The sequence below is a fragment of the Solea senegalensis genome, linkage group LG12 (genome assembly GCF_019176455.1).
Source record: "Solea senegalensis isolate Sse05_10M linkage group LG12, IFAPA_SoseM_1, whole genome shotgun sequence".
NCBI classification, from domain to species: domain Eukaryota; kingdom Metazoa; phylum Chordata; class Actinopteri; order Pleuronectiformes; family Soleidae; genus Solea; species Solea senegalensis.
Window position 1 is genome coordinate 5,420,911 of NC_058032.1, and position 27,315 is coordinate 5,448,225.

The 27,315-nt window shown below is 42.5% G+C and overlaps 1 protein-coding gene across 2 annotated transcripts; it reads right to left on the reverse strand.

Annotated features, from left to right (window-relative positions):
- Window positions 1–4,389: 4,389 nt before the first annotated feature.
- LOC122778548 (sodium bicarbonate transporter-like protein 11) lies at window positions 4,390–27,315 on the reverse strand. Of its 2 annotated transcripts, none has more exons than XM_044040550.1 (20): window positions 27,133–27,315; window positions 16,570–16,620; window positions 15,747–15,836; window positions 15,173–15,216; window positions 14,756–14,975; window positions 14,585–14,666; window positions 14,256–14,379; window positions 13,646–13,855; window positions 12,156–12,240; window positions 11,931–12,056; window positions 11,730–11,843; window positions 11,048–11,180; window positions 10,755–10,828; window positions 9,633–9,912; window positions 8,883–8,989; window positions 8,440–8,605; window positions 7,879–8,052; window positions 6,537–6,732; window positions 6,027–6,196; window positions 4,390–5,120 (listed from the first exon to the last, which is right to left on the reverse strand). In XM_044040550.1, exons 1-20 carry the CDS (start codon window positions 27,191–27,193, stop codon window positions 5,054–5,056), a joined length of 2,574 nt encoding a protein of 857 aa, XP_043896485.1. In that variant the 5' UTR covers window positions 27,194–27,315; the 3' UTR covers window positions 4,390–5,053. The 2 variants fall into 2 exon arrangements, with proteins under 2 accessions (XP_043896485.1, XP_043896486.1); XM_044040551.1 differs by lacking the exon at window positions 27,133–27,315 and adding an exon at window positions 22,963–23,186.

Sequence of the window (27,315 nt, forward strand, 5' to 3'; positions counted from 1 at the left end):
TCTCCCAAATGTATTTGATTTAAAGCACAGGAGCTGGAATTGATAAAGACTTCATTCCTATCAGCCTGTAATAACATGTCATCAGACTTGGTTATTTTCATTATTTCACTTTCCGCCCATTGCATTTGAATGAAGTTGGCTTTGTCTTTGTCAGTCAGTCATCATCCAACCGCTTTATCCTCCACCGGAGGGTCACGGGTGGTGCTGTGCCAATCTCAGCTACATCTGGCGATAGGCGGGGTACACCCTGGACAGTTCGCCAGTCCATCGCAGGGCCACACACAGATAGGGACAAACAACCATTCACTCTCACACTCACTCCTATGGTCAATTTAGAATGTCCAATTTACCCAATCCCCACATTGCATGTTTTTGGACTGTGGGAGGAAGCCGGAGAACCCGGAGAGAACATGCAAACTCCATGCAGAAAGGCCCTTGTTCCAACCGGGGCTCGAACCCAAGAGCAAGAGTGCTAACCACCGCTTTGTCTTTGTAGCACTCGGAAAATACTGGAAAGACAATTTCCTTGAACCTAAGGTGACTAAATTGAATATATGAACACAAAAACACTGTCACAGCATACATGACACAGTCCAGGGTTAAAGGTACAACACGTGCACTTTTTTCTGAATTAAAATGTCTATAAACTTGTACTGACTGGATCGCTGTCAGTGGTGCTGTCACGTCCTCTTTCATCACTGGCTCTCTGACAGGCTGTCAAAACGGACTTTATACTTGTACAGTTGTTTGATCAATGCCACGGGGCTTTAGCGCGTCAATTTTTTTTTTTTTCTCATTTTACACAAATGTGAGATAATGAGCTTCAGTCAGTGCTGGTGGGCAGATTTTGATCACGACAGATCAGGTCTCACTGTTTCCCTCTGTCAGTCCTTTTGATAAACTCACCATCTCCTGGCTCACGCTCCGGCGTGATACTGATCTCGTCCAACGCGCGGCGTGAGAAGCGATCTGAACATGTTCCCAAAATGTTAAAATACTGACGCAAATGTGTGTGTGAAACGCACTTGTAGGTGTTTGTGCTCGATGGCGTGTGTACCGCTGTGAGTTCTTGTTGCAGTCTGAGCACAGCTGTGCGCCTGTGTCTCTGTTGTTTCAACACTGATTCTGCACATCACTCTGCCCACAGAGTTTTGTCAATACCGCCGCCTGGACTCCCCGACAACAAGCCCCGATCCGCTCTGCTTATCTGCCTGCTCCACACTCGCCCAGCTCCGTTGTCTGTGATGACACACCAGTTTTATCTCCATGATGGACCTTAATGCATCCTGACATCAACACAAGGCTTGAACAACCTAGGCTTTATTGCAAGGCGCTCACACGCCGGATTTCTGTCTGTAGTGTCACCGCGTAGCCTTTCCGATTCCTCCCAGCCCACCCCGCTGGTATGAGCTGGCGAAAATCCTGTCATCTGTCCCCGATTCTTGGTCTATTCATCGAATTAAAAAAAGAAAAAAGAGTGCGAAGTGAGTGTGAATGTAATGCAAATGAAGATCAGAGTTATAGCAGATGAGGTGTGAGAATGTCTGTGTTAATTTGCGCGTGAAAGCAGTTCTGTGTGCCATCGAGTTCTTGGCTGCATGCGCTCGTCGAGGGAGGCTGTGCACGTAGCCTCTGGAACGTGACATCACGAACATCACGACCTGAAATCCCACTTGAAGCCTCGCAATTTGCGATTGATTCTTGAGACTGCTCAAGAATCGAGAATGCTTACTGACATTTTAAATCAAGTGGAATGTGGGCTAATTTTCCCTTAAGGCCCTGGTATACTTCCACGCACATACAGTATGTCGCATATCGTTGACCCTGCTATACTCCAGGGTCCTGTAGTACCTGACTTCACCATCGGGTGGCGGTACAAGTCTGGACGCCAGGAATATGGATGCATTCCTACCAAAGAAGAAGAGAACGATGCTACGGCTCCCCTCGGACGTGGGTCGCCAGGTCGAGGCTCTTGACAACGACTTCTTCTGTTGTCTAAATGTTTTTTCTGCTGAAATTCAGTTGGCGCATGAGTCTCCACCTAGTGGCTGTTTAATAGTGTCTTATTTCCTGGTTGGCATCAGGAGGATGTATGCGTGGTGTGTAGGAAGAAACCAGAGGGTGTAGATGCACTGTAGGTACGTTATGCAGAGGATGCAGACGTACAGCAGACAAGGCAACAAAGGCACAGAAGACAACAGAAATGTGGGAGCCCGCGACGAGTGGAGAGGCCGTCGAGGTCAAGCTGCCCAGACAAGAGCACATTTAATTCGCTGCAGATCTCAGATAATTAATGGGTGTGTGTGGGTGGCGGAGTGATAAATATACATGTTTTTTTGAGATGGCAAATCAATTTGCCGCATCTCTATGGCGACCATGAGGTGGATGTATTTCTATGGCGACTGTCTGTTGTTTTTGTCTTGTGAAGAAAAAAAAAAAAGCCCATGCAGGACTCGAGGGATATTCAGGTAACGCGGGGCCAACATGGTCTGCTTTCACCGACAAATCTCTTTAACGCCGTCGTGTCAAAGCAATTTGTGTGTAAATTTGTTTTTATTCTACCGACTGTGGACAGTGTGCCCGTGTGAGTGCACACGAGGTGTATGCGGCCATTCTGGCCAGTTTGCAGTCGTTTTCTCTTCACGTGTGTGTGTGTGTGTGTGTGCGTTGAATGCCCCATAATTTCACTGTCAGGTCACAAATGAACAATGAACAGCGGAGATTAATTGAGCCCAGAAAGCAAATCTATAATACTGCAAATGTTAAAATGAAGAGAACAGACATTGCTCGTTGCTGACTTGTTTGTCAAGATGTGTCTGCGATGCTGAATTGAATCGGATCCAAACATCATTTGTTACATAAGAGAAACAGATATTACTTTATATTGTTTATTTTAATTGACTATCCACACACACTGTTTAAAGTGTTTTATTTGTTTTATTGCAGCAGAGAGTGACAGGGAACTTCTTTTATTTGTCATTGGTCTTAAACAAAACATTAGTTAATTTTAACTAGTGGGGAATATGACACTATGAGGGGATAATGATAAATAAATAGAGGCACAGTGTTGAATACAGCAGAGACGGAAGAAATGTGAATTCTGGACTTTGTTTGATTGGTTTATGACGAATCTACGTCGTCCTCAATTACATCTGCGGAGTGAAGCGACTGAAGTGGATCTGGCTCTTCTTCCTTGTCATGTGCACACATCACGCCATGCAGTCGATGAGCTTCTACTGCCATCTATTGAATATTGAAGGCAATCCACATTCATACTTTCACAACAGGCGTCCTCCTCTCATGAATAAAGGCCGTTGTTGTGCTGATGCTGTGTTTGGAGGTCCTGTCCTGTTACCTGCACCGTCAGTGATGGTAACACTACGCCGCATTGCAGTTACTGTGACTTATTCAGACCCCTTCAGTATTTCAGAGTGCTAGAACATTCAGTAACCCAGAACAACAAAGTAAGTAACATGTACTCAATCGATTCCTTATACAGTCATTACACAAATCAGTTGAATTCATTTATTGCAATTAAAACAACCTCATCACGACATGTGGGTTTGCCCCAAATATCCTTGCTCTGGGTCCAAACTGTAGTTTCACTGTGAAATGAATTCCACATGGTTTTTGAATGGACACATATATATATATATATATATATATATGTATATATATATATATATATATACATATATATATATATATATATATATATATATATATATATATATATATATATATATATATATATATATATATATATATAGAGGTCAGCATCCATCAATCAGGCCTTTATGGCAGAGCAACTAGACGTTTCCCACTTTGTGTAAAAAGCATGTGACAGCCTGTCTGAAGTCGGCTAATGGCGTTTAAAGGACTCTGAGTGCATGATGGAAACGATTCTCGAGGCTTAGGTAAAAAAAAAACTCTTTGAGTAAGATCGACATCTGGAGAGTGGCAGACCGAGCTCGTGATCACTGTGATGATCATACGGGGAGGGGTCTCGGCAGCAGGGACAGCCGGAGGCAGATCTGGGTTCAGAACCTGCACAACCTGAGACTGTGGGGCTGCAGGAGTCCAGTCAGCGCGGCAGTGACCTAAAGTGGGATACAGCCAAGCTGATGCTCGAGTGGCTTCAGGATCAGCCTCTGAAAAAAAACCCAGACTTAAACCTCACATAGAACAACCGTATCTAGTCCTTTGAGAAGCTTGAGAAGATGTGTCACGAAGAATTAACACAGTGGATGAACTTAAGACATCATTTTTTTAAATGATTCTGTATCATATCAAATGTACAACACAAAACAAAGAAAGTGAAGGGGTCTGAAGAGTGACCGGAACTGCTGTAATATCGAGGAGGTTGGTTTCATTTCATGATGAGATGCGTTCAGTCATTCCCTTCGAGGGGTTTTATTTGTTTCACACAACTTTGATTAATTACCGCCGCCGCAGCGCAGCAATCCAGTTACATTTATCGCCACATATTTCATCTCGTTAAGTCTCCTCGCACCAGCCTCATCTAATTGTAACATGTATCTAATGACACCGGAGACTAGAGTTAGTTAGTGTCATTAATGAAAGGTTTTGTACGGGCGCGAGGTGAAACTTCACACGTTTCCTGTGAAATGTCTGTTTTGATGTCGCCATGAAATAAAAAAAATAAAAACATTCAGAATTTTGCCACATCCAACGCACATCGTCACAAGCGGCGCTCTCTAGCTTTTAAACGCGGTGCCTAAATGAATCAAAATAAATTATGTTTTATCAAAACATGTACAAACAGAAGATTATCAATTACCACAATGTGTGTGTGTGTGTGTGTGTGTGTGTGTGTGTGTGTGGAGGACTCAGAAGTCAGAAAAATCTCCTTCATAACAAATATGTAGGAAAGTCACATGAAAGTCGGCGAAACCAGTGTTGGGCAACTTTGTGTTGACCATCGACGCCGCTCTCATTTCCATCCTCAGTGTTCAGTGTTCTTGTGCTGAAATCTTGCAGTCGACGTGCATTTTCATTCACTTTTTAACCACAAAGCTGCCGCGTCGTTGTGCTACATGTGCTGGGCATCCATGATGTCCAGGTACTTGGCGTCAATCACTCTGGGGAGCAGGCTCGTCCTGAGAGAGAACACAGCAGCGGTGTTGAAATTGTATTATGGGTTTATTTCCTTTGTTTTTGGATGTCTTGTCACATTGCCAGTTGATGCCTCTGTGTGGCATAGACGAGGTGTTTTGTCTCTATTTATGTAAAACACATTGGGTTTATTTTGGATGACACATGCTGCCTTGTGCCTAACAAATCATCATATTTCCTAAGCTCGTCGTCTGCTCTGTGAGTAAAATCTTAACCCTTTAACACCGAGCACGCCGCTGACGACACGTTTGCGCGAGCGCACTTTGCATTACCGTAGTTACGCGACAGTTTGTGCCATCGGAAAATGTCCAACAGTTTCTGAAAGCTGAGGCGTTGCACGTCAAAGCCGACGTGTGGTTATTACGGTAATTTCAACTCGTGCTGTTTCAGGGCTGAATAGTTTCCATTTTTTGGTCAGTTTTTACACATTGAGAGACAAAGAATCATTGAGAGACACAAAAAATGTGGTTTTATGCTGTTCAAATTTCAAATTGAACCTACAAAATCTGGTGTAAGTGTTTAAACTGCAGTAAATTGTAAATAACTGCCAGATATTGGAAGTTATTCTGGAAAAATGGGCAAAAGCACTTAGTTACAGGACATTCTCTGGTTCTTTTATGGTTAAAATAAGCCAAAAAAAGGTTTAGGTGTTAAAGGGTTAATTTATCAAGTAACTAGTAGTTAAAGACCCAACTAGTAAAGTTAAAAACCCAATGTCCTTACCCTTGTCCTTACCCTTACCCTTACCCTAACCCTTACCCTTACCCTAAGCCTAACCTAGTGGTTAAAGCTTCTAAATTCTGCCCATAAAAGCCACCGTGAGTGCAGACGCTGGTTAACTGTGTTCTGTGGTCCCACTCTGCCCCCTGTTGGTGTGGGTGTCATCTTACCTGACAGGGACGAGCAGGATCATCAGAAGTGGGAAGACCATCTTCATGTAGGGCAGGGGATACATCCCGAACACACACAGGACGATGAGCTGGATCATCTGCAAGCCTGTGAAGAAGTGAACCTTCCTTTGTGGCACCCGGCGGATGTAGTGGGTGGGAGGATACGACGTCTAGACGGAGAAATATGAGTTATGAGACGGTTGTCTGAGCTGCATGTAAAGAAGCTGCAGAATTAATGAGAAGAAAAAAGGGGAAAGGAAATTCCCCCCGCTGCTTATTCCATTCAGATCACTCCAAAGCACATTCCTGCCGCCGTGACAAACAGTATTTCGATGTTTATCCGCTCTTGTTTCATATCATGACCTGATATTTTTCACTATATTATGACACATCTCTCGTTTTCATGGTTTCTGCTTAATCTTTCAGTTTTTGTAACAGCTGTACTCGAGCGTGTGAAGTATTAACTGTTAACCAATCCAACTACACCCTCTTCATTTCCTTCCTAGTCACCTGTTCCTTAAGCAGCAGAGCCATGCGGTCCACCATCTGGTTGCCATCAAGTGAAGTGGCTGCAATGTAGAGGAAGAGGCCGTAGAGGACGGGCTTGGGGATCCACTGCAGGGGAATGGGCAGCATGAAGGCGGAGAGGCCGATCAAGATGTTGGCAGTCAGCGCCGTTAAGCGGGTTTCCTTCACACTGACGATGCTGCAGCAACATAAACACGAGAGGAAATGACAAAGATATTCTGTATTGTGATTGTTATTTGACATCTTTTTTTTACCCCCCCTTTATTTATACATTACACCCTGTAATTGGATGATTTATTTAATTACTTAACTGAGACGGAAACGTTTTCTTAATTGTAAAGATGAAGGTCGCTAATTATTTTGTGTTCAAACAAGTCCACACGAGCATCTTTCTTGAGTTGAAAACCACTTCCATTAAGGATTTCATTAACCTGTTTTATGAGCTATGGCAAAATGATCTGTATTGCGTTCAGCTTTGCTTAAACGTCTTGAATTTTGTACTTTTGCATACATGTGACAGCATTAAAAAACGTGTAACTACTCTATTACATGTACGTATTAGACTATTCCAATAGAAAACATGGAAAATATTGTTTGAATATGTTTGGCTCCTTTTTAAAGGTCTTTTTTGAATCTATTTTAACATGAAACAGGATAAAACAACTGAAGGTCAAATAATGTGAGTAGAAATGATATTATATCATATTAGTATCAAACTTTTCTTCAAACCCAGTCAGCCAGTAGAGAATAAAATGTCACATGGTTACTTCTATATATATATTTATTATTTTCTATATTTATATTACACTTCCATACTCTCCCGATGGCTTTTTAAAAATCTGTTTGTGTGTTGGTGACAGCACTCGCACTTTCGTTGTATTTAAGCGACTACAATGACAATCAAGGTTTCTCTTCTATTCAGTCGCTCCCTAAGGATCTCTCCACAGTTGAGTTTCAACATGATTTTTTTGTTTTTATCTACAGTAGCTCAGCTTGCTTCGATATGTTCTCGAAGACGTGTGCGCGCGCTCGTGCAGAACCTCGTGAACTCTCCTCGGAAGATACGGCGATCACTCGATCTGACATGGTCCAAAAACTCGGGGCCCTGTGATGAGTTGAGCCTTTTGCTTGTTTCTAGGTTAAAGCATGGACTGTCAGACTTAAGGTCGCTCGTTCTTGTTAGTTTGTTTCATGATGAACACTTCAATTACACGCTCTGTATTCGTGTACCAGAGGTGTGGACACATCATCGGTCTAATGCGGCTCTTTTTCAAAGTCTCGCTTGGATTTATTTATTTCTGTCCTTGTTTTTGACTTCACTCACGTCGAGTAGAGGTGTCCGTTCTCCACGTGCTGTTCCACTTTGGCCAGCTGACGGGCGTGCAGGGAGGAATGTGGGAAGGCGGCGTGCATCCATGGCAACCCCAGACAGGACATCAGGATGTTGATGAAACCAGTCAGCATCAAGTCCCAGTGAAAGGCTGTGCCTTTTAGCAACCTGGTACAGACATCCACACACAAACAAGTGCTTTTTTAATCATATTCAAAATAAATATTATATGCTCTAAAAGGAGCATAACACACAACCAAGGTTATGACTTATAAGCATGATTAAGCTGATTTTCTTTGTGAGAGGAGGTTTTTTTTCCACCTCCTTTAAAACTGCAATATGTTTTTATTTAGATTTTCTGGGATTTTTCAAGCAATAATGCAGAGATCTCTGCAGGTAAACTCTGGGGGATCTGGATTATACCTGTTGTTACTACTATTGTTGTATTAATCAGAATTAAGTGTTGTGTTTGTATGCTGGCAGAAAAAAAAACGTGTGTCGGTCTTGCTATTTTACGTGTTTGAGAAATGAAAGGGGGTGGGGCTTAGGTCTTACTTGTGTTCCGGTACGTGCGTGAGCGAGATGACGATGTTCTGGTCGATAAAGATGAGCAACGCGAGCAGAAAACCCAGTCCGACCGCGCTCAGCGTGTTCAGTCCTGTCAGCCTTTCAAACGGAGGGAAGTTGAAGATGGGGCCGTCGTGGACGCTGAACATGGGAACTAAAGGGAACATGGATTTGACAGGAGGGCGTGAACACACACACGAATCAAATGTTTGTATCCTCTGCAGAAAAGAGTTGCTTGTCCTACAAGTGTAAGGTTTGTTTTGCAACTGTCATCTTTGACCCACACGGACTCACACCGAGTCGAAACCTCACTGGAAGCAAATATTTTCCCTTCCAGAAAGGATTCGTGATCAGTGAACAAGCTTGAGACGCCAAAGTCTCACCGGTATTCTTTATTCAGTTCTTTCATTCGGAAGGAGATCTGTACTCACGCTGAATATCAAGGAAAAGGTAGGAGCCAATAAAGGAGCATATCACCACGGAGGTAGGCAGAGCACAGTCGGACACCACCTCTCTGACTTTGTCGTTCAGATACGGGCTGCGAGGGGAAGAGAGACAGAGAGAGATTATACATATATATATATATATATATGTATATACATATATACACATACATATATATGTATATATACATATACATATATATATTTATGTATATATACACGCAGATACAACAGGCAAAGGTGGAAAGTAACAGATTTTACTTACACAGGTAGTAATATATATGATATAAGTACAGTTTGAGAGTACCTACTTCGTGCCTCCATCTTATTCTAACCCATCATGAGATTTATTCATAGAATTCAGATCCTAAATTAAAGTAAAAGTAACAGAATGACAAAACAAGCTCACTAACTAAACTAAACTAGAAAGTGTAATGCATTTCCCCAGTGGCTGAGGAATTAATTTCCACAAAAAAATTAACTCTAGCTCTGTGTAGAAATTTGACAATTTTTCTCCTGTGGGTTTGAAATTTATAAAAAAAAAAATCACAAAACGACTCCCTTGTCCCACGGTCTAATTTTTGCATTATGCTTCTATGAAAGACTTTTTAATGATCTCATTTATTAATCTAGCTGTTTTGGGGAGGAAATGGACAACACGTTTGTCATGTTATTGTGACACATTGGAGTTCAGGACTTCTAGCTTTGAGGGATCGGTGGATTAACGGCAGGACTCACCTCCGCTTGATCAGATAGAGGGTGTAACCCAGCCACAGGGTCCCCAACATGAGCAGCAGGCACAGGACCGGCCTTTCTCGTGTGCATAGCACCAAAGACTCGGGCAGGAAGACTAACGTGTGTCCTTCAGCATGTGCCAGCAGAGAACCCGTGTCGTTGTGATACGTAAGCGCGATTTCCGTCTGGTTCTTTGTCTGCTCAAGAATGTGATTGATCTGCTGAAGCACCGCTGTGCTGTTGGTGGTCGCCAGGATGGGCCCGTGGTAGAAGTGCTGGAAAACTAGGAGATGTGGAACAAACAATGTCATTAGATACAGCTTATATTGTCTTTCATGCTGACTCAAAAAAATACCAAGAGTATCTCTCCCTCCCCAGACTTAAACGACAACTTGGAGCATCTAGGTCCACTATCAACCGTTCCTGTTTTGCAGAGAACTGGGGTTAATTCCTGAACCTAATGTTCTCTTTTGGACATTTGTTTCACCTCTCGCATCTTTCAGAAGAGCCTGAGATCATTTCTTAAGCTAAACATCGCCGCTGTCTCACTTTACTACCGTCACTCTGTGTCACGGCAGACGCCGCTACACTGAGAAACACAAGTAGGGTCGTGTGGAGCTGATTTCCTGAGATTTTCAGCTCCTTCGATGTGGATATTTTCTGGTTTCGAGACATTTTATGGACCAAACAAATACTTGATTAATCCAGATTAAATCGATTGTGAAAAGAATGGTTAGTGGCGGCTCTTTCGTCTGTATTGTAAAGTTACACACTACAGCTTTAAACCTTGCTTCAAAAGCTTCAAAAACTACTACGCCATTATGCTCGTCCATACATCAGCTCTAAATCCTCGTGTGAAACCTATAAACAGAAGCGACGTGAAGGAGTGAGCTACGTTAAAATGACAGTACGATTCAAGCCGCGATGGGAGGTCTGGGCTGGATTTCATGCTTGCCTCTCCTCCGGAGACTCCCTGATGGAGCGTGCATTTGCCGGGCCACATTATCTGTAACAAATGTTGGAACGGCTGTTTCCCCCCCGACACGACAACAGCGGGGAAGGAATGGCTTCGCTGTAGAATCATTCACGACATGTTTAATGTAGTCCGACCTCGGCTTTACTCACTTTTGACGGTGCCTTTCACCGCGTCCCCAACGAACGCTATGGAGATGAACAATGCAATAACTTCCTCTGTTGAGCTGAGAGACGGCGGGAAGAAAAGGAAGCATGGCATGATCGTTGAGCGCAGACACAGCAGTCCATTCAAGGCAAGATAACGATTGTAAATAACGATTGTGGCTGAAAACAGGAAATCACAACACATGGGTTTGTCTTGTCGGTGGCTCCTCTCGGCCACACGGCTCAGTGCTGGAGCTGTGATGTGTGACAGCGTCTCATGTGTCTTGTTGTCTGCTCACCGTTTGAAGAGTTTCATCACCAGGCTGACATTGAATAAGCCGCCAAGGATGAGGAACAAACTGTTCCACAGTCCGATGCAGGCGTAGAACGCATCAAAGTCAAGGTCGTAGTCGTCACAGATGCCCCTGATGACTGTGAAACATAGAGACACGTGCGTCGTTAATAACAGTTTCATATTTACACACATTTACTCCATGTTGTCTAATAAATCATTGTCCTGGAGAGTGGAACACATATTCAAATGTCCCCCTTGTCTCTCTCTCTCTTACAGGTAGCAGACATATAATTGTTGCTATAAATTAAACATACACTGATGCAAGGGGATTTAAAAAAGCGAGGGTGATAAAAACAATATTCGGCGTATTATTTTACCGGCGCTTTTTGCCCGTTCCTGCAAATGATCTTAACGAGCACCAACACAAAACACAGTTGCCATGGCGTTACATACAAATGTGCACTATCACTCCCTACAGCTGCAGACGTGTGTCATTATTCCCCGTGCATGTTGTTCTTGTAAGTGATTCCTTTGACATCACAATGTAATTGTTTCGTCTAATGTTCTCAATTACTGTTTTTGGGGCCGAGGTGAACCTCTCTTTTCGCCGATAAAATGAAAAAGTGATCTGTTTGAATCTTGTTTTCTACCCTTTTTTCTTTCTAGCAAACGCACACAATACACACCACTTATAAAAATGGCCAGAGGTGCAGTGGTGAGTGGAATGACAAGTGGTGAACCAGCAAACAGGGCGTAGATGATGCCGCCGATGCTCTGCCCAACTATGGTTTTCTGCACATCTGTAAAACAAACAAAACACAACATTTCAATCAGCATCGGTGACAAATACCATTCTTTTTTTTTTTGCCTCTCCAAGAAGTCTTTACCTATCTCTCCTCGCGTGCTTTCGTCGTTGAGCGAGCCAAAGGCAATGGCGGGCAGGAGAATGGCGATGTAGAGGAATATAGCAGTGGTGGTGTACTTCAGCAAAGAGCGGTCTTTCCCTGTTATACCTGGTGTTTTTTTTACGCGATTTAAAGACAGAGAAACAGCGTCAGGCTTTGATGAAAGCTGATGACACACATGAACTTTTAGAATGATATTGTTTGTACCGTCTGTGAAGTCTGAGGGGTAGAGAGGGAGTCTGCGGCGGAGGTCGTTGTAGATGCCTTTTCCAGCTTTGAGGAAATCTGTGTACTGTGGTGAAGAAGATGATGAAGTCAGTGTGCAGGACAGAAGCACCTATCTTTTCACTCAACTCCACATGACTACATTTAGATCTGCTGTTAATATTTTACAACAATACTGTCTTTGTATTCAGGGTTATTCACGTGATCAACCGACAAAACCCTCAAATGCAGACAGACTCATTACAAGAGGCACCAATTAAACTCATTGTGATACACTGTGACCTTCTTATGTTACGGAAATTAATTGGAAATGTAATTAATTTTCATCGATTTACAACCTGAGTATTGTGTCTTTTAAAAAGGAGAATTAAATCACATTTTAAAACAATTAAAGATAAGCTGTTTTGGAACAGTTTAGGACATCAGGTGCTGCCACAACCTGTTGTTAAGCTCACATTTGTACAACCCAGAGACACGACGCTGAGCACTTCAGTGTTCACTCTTCTCCAACCCCCTGCTGGACACACACATTTTATCTTCATTTCAGCCCGAGACATAATGAAGTGCTTTATCGTCGCATCATGGAGCTGCACGTGTTCCTGGTGCCAGATCCGAGGTAGACCTGGCAGACTTTTACCAGACTGTTGCCCAGCTGCTTCTCATTCCTCAGGCCGAGATAATCAGATCATCAGACGTAGTTACTTTACTGCAGCGCAGCTTTATGTGCATGGATGGAGCGGGAAAACATGGGGTGGTCTGAGTCACAACACTCAGTAAAATATAAGTGTTTTTTTTTATTAGTTCTAAACTAAGGATGGCTAAATACCAATTGTTGGCGTCTATAATACATTTGTGCATTCATTCATGCATTTACCACCGAGCTATAACCTTCAAATCATCAACCCTCAACTCACTTAATGGACAGATATTCGCAGCTTTCCCGTGGGTTTAGGGTTAGCGTTTGGTCACAGGCACGTTTCGTGTTTTCAGTGACGTGTATACACACCAAAAAAAGCTTTTCTTTCACAGCTTACAACTCAAGTCACGGCTGGAATTTCCTTTTATCCAGAAGAGGACACATGGGACAACGCAAGACGGAGGCAGATGATCCACTGTGGTGACCCCTAAACGGAGAAGCCAAAGGACAAAGAAGAAGAAGATCCTCCTTTGTTCTGGGGCGCTCTAAAATGCCAGGATCGTGTGGAATGTATGCAGTTTGAAACATAAACTGACGCGTAGATGTCACCTCGGTCATGAAAATGTGTCTATAAGCCTCCATAACCCTGTCTTTGAAGAGATCACATACAGCCTATTGAATGATGTTCTAAAACTTTTTTCTTTTTTTTTTTGGTGACTTGCCAAACTTGTTGGCAGTCGAAACATCAGAATACAGTTCTTCCAGTGCAAACTAGGCTCGCAGCACACAGCCAATATGCCAGTGTCACATCTGCGGTCACCCTCATCTTTCACACCTTAAGTGCTTTGCCTTTACGAGGATCTGAGTCCTCCACCTCCTCCATGACCGGCTTCTCGCTGACCACGGAGAGCTGCTGCCGCTGGTAGACCAGCTCCTGTTTGAAGTCCTCCTGGGTCTGGGCCTCCAGAAGCTTCTGCCTGAAGGAAATGTCAGAGAACATCGTGGCAAATGTTCGACCCAGTTCAATGGCCGTCTTGGTGCTTTTCTGAAAAGGGAAAGAGACGACGTTGATGTTCTTTGATTTAACCCCAAACTCTCTTTCTGTAATAGTTCAGAGATGTTCAGTATGCAACATCCCACGAATCTCACTGGAGTTCAGTGATGGTTGAGATGAGACACCATGGCAGAACTGGTTAAAAACAAATAATCATCAAAATGTTGGTTATTTATGAGACCAAAGAAAAGTTGTGAATTTCTGTTTATGAATTCATCGTCTACTGTTTTATTCTGTGAAGAGAACCCACACACACACACACACACACACAGGGAGAACATACAAACTCCACCCAGAAGCCATGTGCTCCACCGTGTGGTCCCAATTTCTGTGGATCTTCTCATGAATTATAATAAAAGTGAACATCAATTAGTGAGAATTGGAGCTTTACCGTTCTCGGCGGGGCCAGGATGAGGATGACATAGCGAGCCTCGCAGCAGTTGGCCCCCCAGTTTTGCGGCCGGTCCAGGCGAGTGACGCAGACATGGCGTCTCTGCAGGCTCCGCACATTGGCGCTGAAGTGGCAGAACATTCCTAATCAGTGATCTGTGAATGATTGATTGCGCGGCGCTCTGTGTTGTCAGATTTAAAAGCAGAAGGCCACTTCATCAAAGCTAAACTCAAACACACTCAGCGACCATCAGGAGGGAAGTGTACCGCAAACTTCACCTGGCGCGGAAACTTAAACACAATCATAAATATCAATGAGGACAAACTCACAGGATGCAGAGCCAAGAATGCTGGTACTGAACTCCGGTGGAAGTCGAGGTCACGCCTTGAATCGTCTCTGACAGAAGGTGAACTGCGAGGCACAAAAAAAAAGGCAGTTAACAGTCGACGGAGCCGGAATGTTGATGAGGAAAACTACCTCTTCAATAGTTTTTCGCTGACCATTAAACTCCTTTCCTCCCGCATCTGTGAAAAGCGAGTTCATGACCTCATCCACGTCACAGCCGCCGAGTCCCTCCTCCGCCATGTGAGTCAGCATTCTCCTCAGGACCGCATCCAGAGTGGCAGCGCTTTCATCCAAAAGGATGGTCGCCTGGGACAGGAAGCTGTCCAGGTCTCTGTGGGCACGCACCTCCTCCTGGAAGTCCATTGGCTTCACATACTGGTGGGAGCCAAGAACAAAGGACGTGGGATTAACGGCTTAGTTCTGACAAGGCGCTAACAGGTCCACTCTGATTCTACTTCTCAGTTAGTAAAGGTTCTTAAGGAGACGTCAGGGCTCTGAGGGCACTGTGGGGTGAGCGTTAAGAGTTGAATTATACGTTCTTCTGTAACATGCATCCTTAAAAGGTGTCTTACTTTTCTTGTTGTATTTAAAAGCCCAAAGCCAGGGCCTTCGGTGTCTGCGAACAAAAGGAAATACATGTTTATAATTAAAATGTTACTGCACAGTTTATTATGTAATTCTTAATGTATCAATCGCACTGACCCACGTACAGAACTAGTTCTCTCTCAGAGATTTTGGAGCACTATGACGCTCACATCTCTGTTATTCTGATTCTGTAGCAAAATACCAAATTAAATCTAATGATTTACTTACAGTTATTCCTGATTAGTGCATAATTGCACGTGGTTCCATGACAGTAACAAACAAAATAGATTTGGATATATATCAATATGTCAATTTACCGCTTTTCAAATGAGCAGTGTGCTGTGTTTTCACCGTGACAAGAGGAACAAATAAAACAATGATTTTATGTACTACAACTTTTACAAAGTCGGCAAAACACATCGTGCCAAAGGAGAGTTTTTTGCCGACTTTGTCCCTTCAAAATAAGAGGCGGTGACGTGCTGGATTATGTCCTTAACCACTACAAAAACAAAATGATACATTATAAAAGGCACTTTCTTACACACACACACACACACACACCTGGCACACTAATCTGCATCTCGTCATAGATGTGGTCCTTGTGATGAACAGGTGAATCCTCACAATCCTCCTTTTCTCCATCCTGCAGCTCTGTGGAGTCAAAGAGAATCACAGTCTCGATACAACATCACGCCGTGTCCACTGAGGAGATTCTATGTCATTCTACGTCCTTTTATTTTAAAATTCCCTTCACAGGTGAGGGAGTCACATAAAGTATAAGCAGCGTCGACAGAGGCCCTCACAGCCTCACGGCTGCCTCGTTCCGATGCGTCGCGCTGGGATTAGACTGTTCTTTGTATCAAGGTTCAGACGCCGTGCATTAGCCACAACAACAATGTCAAACTATTTGTTTTTGTCCTCCCACCACTCTGCCATCTGTCCTCAAACCTTAGACGTGCACCAAAATTACATTAAATAGCAGCTGCTCATAAAAATCCTTCATTATACAGAAGATAAAAATGGCATCTTTTCGTGTGTGAGTGGAATCAGCCACACTGTTCGAGAATTAACTTTAACCCCTTGCGAGCAAAGCTCTGAGCTGTGACTCCAACCCCCCCGTCATCATTATCTCAAAGATAATCCGTCTTGTTATTTAGACATTAATTAACCTCTCAGCACACCGCAAAGGGAGTGACTGTGCTCACCAGGATGTGAAGTGGGTCATCAATGAGAAGACAAGAAAAACACTGGCCTAATTATTAAGTATTAATAACTGCTGTAATAAATCATAATGGGTGTTATCTCCAAATGCCTGAAGGGGGGGGGAGATAAAAAAGATAAAGCTGAGACAGCAATCACAGTAAGTAAAAGACCAGCTACGCACCCATCTCTTGGAAAGCGTATCCATTCTTGGACCTCCCGGTGGACGGAGTTTCTGCGTGGGAGACAAGAAGAATTCACAGAAATTCTCCATTAGAGAAAAATTTCCAAAACAGAAAACAATTGTGGGAAAAATCGGATTAAAACAATAACGTTGGTCTTAGTACCTCATGGGGGCAGCATAACAAGCTGCCTAAAATGCCGCTATCGCTTTGTAAACTTGATATGACAGTATGGTACTCGTCTGAGTTTTTCCTTTCCTGAAAACACCTGCCCGCTGTGTCTGAGAGCAACGCGCACACGAGGGCAGTGAAACCTGAGCAAAACAGCAGCTGTGAGGTGAAAATAAGACACTAAAAGGATCCACCGCTCATTTCACAGTCTGTGAATAATTATCTTACATTCATCATATCATTTAATATATTATAATGTTGCTCTGTATTGCTCCAATGATTTCGGTCAGGCTTGTACACTGACAGGTGCAATGCAGCCCTCCACAGTTCAAAGGTCGCCGGTACAGTTCGAAGTTGTCAATCACAGTTTAACAACAAGATTTGAATTTTCCGGGGTGCAATAAACCTGAAAACAGGCCGGTATTCCTTTGAAAATAATTTCTCGCTTGACCACAGTATTGTATATTTCTAGATATCCAATATGGACTTTTCCTTTATTTTTGTATCTGCTCTCTGTGTCTCGTCCTTGTTTTCTCTACCTTTGCACAAGAATCCCCGTGTGCCTGCCCGGACTGTCAGTTCATGCACAAAATGGCAAAGACGGCGCCTTGAATCTTGAAGACAGCGGAGCCGCAGCTTCCACCGAGGACACGGAGGTCGTGTCAGATTCACCAAAAAGGGGGAGGAGTGTTTTACACTGAATGGTTTAAATGATCCAAGTGATGAGGGATTTACTGTGTGAGACCCAGTGTTTTTAAGGGATGGCTTGGCACCTTTTCTTGTGTGTGATCATGATATTATGATGACATCGTACATTTTTTGTATACCTCTCACTCACTCACATCCTGGTCACATGACAGCAGTGGTGCACGTGGCCTATGCTTGGTGAAGCATTGATGTGATATCATCTTGTCGCCAGTATTTTTTTGACTCTATGTCAATGGAGACTTCAGTTGATGAACACGGATCAATCATGAACATCACACGGATGTTGGTCCTTTGTCTGCAAATATGAAAATGACTGCTTCTAACCTGATTTATAACATTTCCTGCAGAGTTGTTTTTGGTGTTAGTGGCACAGTGGTAGACCGTCTTGAATACAGCACGATGGATATTTTACAATTACGTTCCGATTTGGAGTAAAACAGTTGATAAAGCCAGGAATGCGTTAGAGTCCAATACGAATCATGTTGTGGGCTTTTTATTTCTTCCTCATGGGAGAAGAATATTTGGAGAATGATGTCTTTAAAATGGTACAAATGTGTTGTTAACAGCACTTTATTGGACTGATATCAGTATCGGTTCCATAAGTACCATCCAGTAGGTGTACCGTTGCCGGTGTAGGTGGATACGCGGTGGAAAAGCTCTCATTTTAGGCCCACTTATCCAACTCCATGTTTATTCTGTCTTCATAAAATCAGCATGGCACTCACCGTAGCACTTAACCCGAACAGCAGTTCACAAACCAACGAGTAACATCACAGTGTGTTGCCACTTCATCATCATCAGTGTCTAAACCGCGGCACGCCGACGCTATAAAATATTGAATATGACAACACAAATTAAAGCAATAACGGCCTTTTATTGCAGATTTGCTCTTAAATGTACTGCAGAATACACTTGGTTTGATTAAACCGACAAACACGCGGTGCTAAAACTGTGTGAAACTGGAGGCCGCGGAGATCAATACGTGACTTCCCCAGCAACAGAAACATCACAGCCTGCAGGACAAACGTCTACTTCACGCAGGTTTTGTCAAGAAAATGCCCGCTAATTATCTATAACATGAAGTTATTTCTCATTTACTCAAACCTCAAAGGTCTTAGCAGTTACATGAATCATTGTACTGATTGTGGGGAAAAAAAAACAAAAAAGTGAATGTCATACCGAGATAATTGCTTGTGAAGACAATAACCAGGCACACGCTGTGAGAAACTCGGTTACAATGAAAATGTGGTCCCAGCTGTGTCTGATGTTTGCTCACGTAGTCATGTGTCTGTGAGCCTCTGCTGTAACCATGCACTCACGCCTTCCCCTTGCCTCAGGCAGGGTTTGGCTCTAGGGGCTCCTGAGCGAGGCTTATATCTCAACGCAGATTAGACAGAACATTCCCAGGCCTCCTCCTCTTCAGGAGTCACAAACAACAGGGCGCCTCACAGCTAAGGCAACGAGAGCCGGAGAGAGTGATTTAAGTCTGCTTAATGAAGACCTTTTCAGCGTCGCCTCATACAGACAAAGGTCAAGTCTAATGCAAATTCCCCTGACTTTATCTAATCGGCAACACGGTGGACAACAGTCAGTGCCCCACACTTTTTTTATTTTTTTCCTTCTTATCCATTCCAGCAGTAAAACTGGTGTGAGGCTAAATGACATTTACGCCTCAGAAGGAGAGACCGACAGGAGAGTCGATAAGAACTTTCACCTTTCTGTCTCTCCTACGCTCGACTGTTCCCCCCGGTTCACTAAAATCTAACCGACGTGACGTTTTGGTCTTTCTGCAGAGCTGTGGTTTACTGTGGCTCATGCCTGTGGGTTTCCTGCTGGCAGGCCGGCTCTATTTCCTCATGCTTACGCTGCAAATGTGGAAGCAGTGACAGTCACTGAAGTGTAAGTCAAACCTTTAGGTTTTCAACAAGTTGCAACGTTGACATGGACACTGCTCCTCGAAATAGACCCTGTTGAAGAACTCTATGAACAGGTTCTGGTGAAATTTTTGATGATTTTACGTTAAAAACAAAAAAAAATTCTGATATAGATCAATTCTTTTTAATTGAATTACAATATAGCATTACAATGCTGCAATTTTCCAGGGCTTTAATTTACTAATTTCACCTTTATCATTCTTCATTTCAGCTGACTTAAAGGGAGGTTTCACGAAATCAGTGTCATCCTCCTGTCTGGGGGCAGAGGATGTCCTTGAGCAATAGGAAACAGAGGGTTTGTTGTTGGGTCTTTGGAGTTACAAAACAAAAGAATTGTGATGAACCGCGCAAGGTCAGACCGGCATGAAAGAGACATAAAAGTGTCACGTTTAAGGTTTATTTTTAATATACATGTCTGCCTTTCAATAATGTGATTTCCAGTAAACGTGGCATATAATATAACTTCCATACAGGATGCTACTAAATTCACGTCAGTCTTATCAAGATCTAAACAGCTGCGCCTTGAGCAGTGTTTACTCTGTGAGCCTCAGTCAGGAAGAAGGAAGCACAGCTCAGTCCACTTCAACACCTCAAATGCTGCCTGGTCTTTGCTCATCAATCATGCTTAATATAACCAGCTAGTTTACTTACTTTACTAGTTGTAACTTTATTTTCAGTTGAACTCTGGTGGACATACAGCACTGATGCGGTATGAGAGACAATAGCAAAGTCTTATTTCATGCGGCAGACACCCAGAAATAAGCCAGAAGACCTTAACCGACCATCACCGGGTGATCTTCACCCACACATTGATGAATATGTGATTTTGGGTTGCATGGGTCCTTGGGTACCTTCATGTTGTTTACTGACAATGTCGAAGGTAGGAGTGTTTCCCTGAGCCCATCACTGTTTTGTTGTTGTTTTTTTCAATAGGCACGTGTTCGAGGTCAGGCCGTGCCTTCACCAGACAAGGCTCACATGTCTCAGGCATAGGTCGACCAAATAACAAGTTATATAACTCCATTATATTTTTTTGGCGAGGGTATCGTTCGTTAACGATTGGCTAATTTTTCTCCGATTTTAGAGGCTTTGTATCAGGTCCCCCAATGATGCCTTTATTGTTTTATGAGATGTTGTATCTTTGGAAATACAAGAAAACTTCAACTTGCCATGTATTGTTTTACCTTAATATATTCTGATGAGAAGTATTTTTTTTCCTTGTATATTATATCGGGTTTTATACAGTAATTATCACCAACATTACAAAACAGTGGTGTAAATAGACCCGACTTTTTCACAGCTGGCAGAACATTTACTCTGTCATCATCCTCATCTTTCTCACATGTGCTTCACACACTGGTATAGTGACATTAGATCAAGATAGAGGGCAGGATAAGGTGACTGTAATTATTATTATTTAATTAATTTATGTATTTTTTTAAGTCCACTCCACTCCAATCACACACCATGATACAGTATATTCAGAGTGGAACAATTATTTTTTTACCACTGGAGGAAGCTCGCGTACCACTGGTGCTACACGTACCACAGTTTGAGAACCGTGGCTCCAGAATAAGGATATCTTTATTATCCCCGCGCGACAATGTGATGTGTAATCAGCATTGTACACCCAACGGCAATCACTTGACAACAAACAAATAAAAACACAGAAGTACAACACAGCACAATCCGGCGTCAAGCGACAAGCCCATAAAGAGATTGCACACACATATACTAGTTTAAAGGCCACTGGAAATATTGCTTTATAAGTGTAATCATTTCAATAGCTGGGGCCAAAAGATTGTTTTGTATCTGTTTCTTTTGTGTGTTGACACGCTGTCTCTATGCACAGGTGGGGGCAGGGTGATCGCCTTATTGATGTGCCACACTTTGGATTTATTTCTGAGGTTTAATGAGCCATCGCTGCAGATAAAAGAAAATGTGACGACTGATTCAATAAAAACAGGAAACATTCAGTCAAAGTGGCTGCACTGATTGACTTTCCTGGATCCAGCATCGACCCGGGGCTCAAAACCCAGTTTGCCGTCGATTACAGTGCCAGGGTGTTTGTCCTGTTGCACCTGCTCGACAGCCCGACCATTGATCACCGGCGAAGACGGGACAGTAGGGTAGTCGACTCTTATTTCTGTCTTTGGCACATTAAAGTAATAGTTGAAGTGTGGCTGTGTTAGTTGCTGACACTATTAATGCTGACTTCACCATAAGCTTGTACAATCTGGCACTTTCCTGCACCTACGTCCATAGAGAAAATCTGCTTCTGCTCGACTGCTGTCTCACAAAATACCACATTCACACTTACTCATGGAAGCAGCAGTGAATGCCGTGATGCAAAAAAATCACTCATTTTCTCTGTAGACTTCAGTGCAGAGACTGAACTGTTTACAAACCAAAACAAACTTCAGCTTCCAGTTGCCTAATGGCACACACATCTGGCACACACACACACACACACACACACACACACACACACACCCATGAGGCAAAGAAATCATTCAGTCTCCTACATTGTGACCTTCTATTCGATCAACTAACAAAACAAACCCGCGTCAATACTGTGGATTCTCCCTTGCTTTCCTGCTAAATGTCAGGATCCTCTTGTGTGCCACAGTCGTGTTGTAAAAGTGCATCATCATCATCATCATCATTGCCCCTACTAGACCTACAGTGAACACCCAATGGCTATTGGGGTGTACACTATCAACTCACACTGATCCACTTTGCTGGCAGAGCTCAACAGATTTCTAAAAGGCCCACTTCAAAGATGCTGTGGCTTTGTGTTTAGTCACAATTACGGAATTCACAGAAGAAAACCAAAATGGGAAACGCTGAAATTTGCCAGATTAGAAGATTGGACATTTTTGCTCCCAGTTAATCTTCTTAATCCTTGACCTGAGGAAAAGTAAAGCAGGACTGTTTAACCCTCTAAAGGCGCTGGATGGAAGAATACATGTATTCTTTCATTATCAATTCATCTGACACTCAAGTCAGTTGGACGTACAATAAGACAAACGGTGAATGTTCAGATTGATTGATCAGTCACTGACTATGGTTTCTGTTCATTTGCTTTTCAAAGTGGATAAAAAAAATAAATAAAAAAAAAAAGACAGTGAGAGTGGATTAAACATGGCACAGTCATTGCGTTGGCTCATCCAGAGCCTTCATCAAAGATGCTGAAACTTATTTGCACGTCTGTTGTAAAAACCTGCCCTGACAGAGAAGTGCCATTTATTGCCATATTGCAAATATTGACGCACATCCTTTGCTCTCTTGACAATAAAAGCATCTTCCTCCTTCACCCTATTTATAGAAAGACTTTAAACACGTTATCAAAACCAACCAAAGATGCAGAGCAGTTAAAGGAAGTGGTTGTAGTTTAAATAAATAATTGCATTTGTAAAGATTACGGTCTGTACCACATGCTGACACCCCCCATTTTAAACTACTTTACAAGTCCTTGGAGCACACACTCAGTCCCACTTCTGTGGAGAGGGGCCTGACACAGTTGGCTCATGTTGCACCATCAAAGACCTTCTCACCCCAGTCCTCCCCTGTAAGACTTACCAGATGGCACAAAATGGAGGACCTTTGTGGCTTCCATTTCCAGGTTCTCCAGGTTTCTTTCGAGGTGAGATGTTTTCCCAAAGGTCAACCCATCGTCATTCTGTGCGCTTCTCTAACACCCTGCATGTACTGTGATCCCTTTCTCAATATCTCTCATTCACACATACACACACACACACACACTCTCTCTCTCTCTCACACACATGTTGGAGTGGAAACACCTCCTCCAGCAGCACATGGGTTTAGGAGGGGGGAGGGGGGAGGAGGGAGGGAGGGAGGGAGGGCAGGAAGAGAGGGCATGGAGGGTGATTGTTTTCCGCTGGGTCCTTGTGCCGACACACTGCATAATATACTGTTACTAACTGTTGAATAGGGTTTCAGGACTCTATGGCGCATGCTCTCTTCGTGTTGCTTTGTACTAAGTCGACGAAATAAAAAGCCGCTGAGCTTGAAACTAAAAGTTTTATTTTGCTTTATCTTTTTGACAGTTTTATGATGTTTGGTTTGCTTGTTGCTACACACACGCAAACATGACATTAACCCTTTTAAACACAATGGCTTTAACATTGTTATTATTAAGGATACTATTTAATAAGGGGCTGCAATTAAATTGCTCTATTGTTTATTATTTATTATTAAAAATTATTTATGTTTTCATCCTTGCATTGCATTTTATATATACACATATGTATATATATATGTGCATATATATATATATATATATATATATATATATATCATCCAATAATGTTCCATCATGTTTAAAATCATATCACAGCAATACTGACCTGAAACAAATTGCAATTGCTACGTCTTCAAACAGCAATAAAGGAAGATCTGTGGAAGAGTTTGAACATTGTACTCGTCCTCATCGTTCTTTCGTTTTGTGTTTCTGGATTTCTTACTTCACATTTTACTCTTTAACGAACTGTCACTCAGTGGATCAGCATGAAAGCATAACATTGCGTCAAAAACAACAGCAAATCTCCCCTAAAACATTGCTTCATTCCACGCCACACACAAAACTCCACAGGATATCTTTAACTACAGAGACCAGTTCAGTGATATGAAAGATACAGTAGACTCTGTGGAGGGCAAAGGTTCCTCCTTCCTTCATGTCTGTGCATATAAATATCTTCGGTATAGTATTCATATTTCCCTTTGATATCATCTTTTGCACAGATCTGTCAGAAACCTCACAAGTGCTGAAGCCGCCATGCACACCGCGCGAGGAACACAACGCCGCTCTGCTCTGTCAGACATATTTAAGGTTAGAAGATAAGGAAGTAACCTGATGCAAGCCCGATGCAATAACACACAAACAGCAACAAAGAAAAAAAGCAGTGAAGAAGAGGCTTGGTGCAAGGATCACAGTGTGAAGACACACTGCCCCCAAGAGTTCCACTGTTAGACACACACACACACACACACACACACAGTCAGACCTGCTGCTCAGGACCATTTTTAAAAATGGTTTAAATGTGAGTATGAAATAGGATATTCATGTATGACCAAATGCCATGCAACGTAATTCTTATTTTACACAAAGAGAAAAGAAATTGTCAATATTGATGAGTAGTTATTGGTTATCCATCCTCCACATGAGGGTCGCGTGGAGTGCCGGTGCCAATCCCAGGTGACAGTTGGACAGGTTGCCAGTCCATCCCGGGACCACTTATGGCCCTTTTCCACTATGGTCCTGGCTCGTTTCGGCACGGCACAGTTAAGGTTGCGTTTCCACTACAAAATAGTATGATGACAAATGACCCAAGTGACTAGTGACTTTAAAGCAGTTGTTTTCAGTGTAACTGAATCATTAGAATCAGTTAGACCATAAACTCTGTCTGACACAGTACCCGGTGGAAATACACCAATAATAGAGACTATTTAAAGTGTCCAATTCCCCAATCTGCATGTTTTTGGATGGTGGGAGAAATCATTCATTAAAAGTAATTGCTCATTATGCAGGTTTTCAGCGATGACCAAATAATTATTAAACACTGCACTATAATGTTTAGCCATCCATTTCCAAGTGTCTTATCATTTTCTTTTTCTATATAGTAATTTATACAGTTACACAAAAACTACTCAGCTACTGTTTAACAGGCTGTTACTTCCTGATCTATTCTTCTCTCAGTCATTGTGCAAGTGTGTCCATCATATAGCCAAACATAAAACAGGTGCGATCATATGGTTAGTATGTTCAGATGCAGAGAATAGACACGCGAAGAACAACAGCAATGTGTGTTTGTCGCTTTGTAAACAAAGACATTAAACTTCATATGAGACACAGTGAAGAAGAGGTGACGTGGTCGCTGCAAAGCTTTCGCTTGTTAACAAAGACGTGATTGAGTTTAAACTCGAGAAGAGAAGTTGGTTCACTTTAGCCCGAGGGAACAAACTGCACTTATTTCCAGTAAAAGACGAACACTCTGGAAAATGGAGTGTAACTTCTGTCACCACCAAAATAAAACACCGCTGTACTGAGAGACTCGTGTGGAGCTGATAGGCTTAATCAGCGTGGTGTGAACTCCTTTGACAACAGTGTGAATCAATTTAATTGGTTTGAATTTAAAAGACACGCACTGCAGCATTAACACGAGCAACAACAACAAAAATCACTGCGAGGAGGAAGAGATTCTGGTGGATTTCTGCTATTCAGAATCATAATGTAAAATCCTAAGATATAAAAACTGTATACATTTAGGTGCATTGGGTTAAAAGGAAAAATTAATGACTGCATGATGAAAGGGTTAGGATTTACTTAAAATCCTGGAAATGTTCATGTTGTTGTGTGTGTGTGAGAATTGGAACACAGACAATCACGACTTGGACCAAGGGTTAAAAAAATAAAATAAATTGCAGGCATGTTTTGTCCTGTTTCAACCACGAGATGGCAGTAGAGTCAAATATTTAAAGGTTGTTGTTTTTTTAGCCCATTTAATCTTTATGATTATGTTATATGATGATATTTATCTTTATGGGTTTTACTTTATTTTTCCATTAGTCCTCACTCAGGATTTATAACACACAAGAACAGAACATGTTTTGTTTTGATTGTCTTTTGTAGTGTCACACTCTCACTGACAAACCAACACACACACGTTACCTGGCAGGCCCCAAAACAACAACAACAAGTCAACGAGTGACCACACCGTGACTAACAGACGCCAAGAGGGCGAGGAAATGTTGCATTAATAAACTAATGTTCCACGGTCAGAGGGTTTGTTGCCATGAAACATTAATCAAAACTCCAGGAGAACCTGAGGGGCATAAACTGAGGCAAACACAAACCTGAGGACACCCGAGGGGCAACATCAGAGGGAAACACAGAGCGCACAACATGTTTGCACTGCGATATAGAAACGCAAATGACCATACAGTCTCTTTACGACGGATATTTATTTAAATCTGCAGCGAGAACGATGAAGTTGTTAGATTACGTATAAAAAGCTACTGAATGAATTTGAACAATATTTGACTGAGCGGGAGCTATAAATGTGTAACAGCATGCCATACGTCCAGTCAAACATTAAGTATAGAAGGAGCTGCTCATGGTGATTAGTTCATAAAGTTTATTGGTTCTTTCACGGCCTGTTTCAGCAGGTTTAACGGCACGTTACCGTATGTATATACTCGTTTTTATTACAAACCATGACTATGGTGTTGTAAGGTGTTCAGCTTCGTGGCAAAATATTGTAATGATTAGTTTGTTTACGTGTCTTACATTTAAAGTGTTCGAACCCTTAAACCTGTGCACAAAATAATGCCCGTCCACTTCTTGATGCAACAATTAGAAAGTGGCAATTTAGTTTAATCTGCTTCCTATTAGGGTCATACGTTGACCTTTCCTTGTGAAGGTCATCCCATTTTCACACCAAATCTTTTGACTACATTTCATCGTCAACATGTACTGTATAATAAAACAGCACGCAACTGTAGAAACACTCTACACTACAGAGACATTATTTAATCACACGTTTGTCAATCTCATATCTCAAAGGCTTCAAGTGTTATTGTTTATTTTTTGGATATTGGATGTGTACTTTTTGTCAGTCACAAATCAACACACAGTGACAAAGCAATGGACAATGCAAAAACTTTTTCCTGGCATGATTGAATCCAGCCTGGCTGCTTCTAAAGTGTGAATTTAAAGATCACAATGCTTACCTTCAGCAAAGCGGTTAACGGTGACTTCAGACATCGCATCCAATTCCTTTTTGGTCTTCATTTGGATTCTTACGCGTGAGGAACACCTTGATTCAGAGCTGTGAGCGGATGGAGTTGTTCCTGCTTGCGTTGCAGCATGAATGCGGGCAGGCCCACGGGTAGATGGGATGGAGTCGCTGCCAA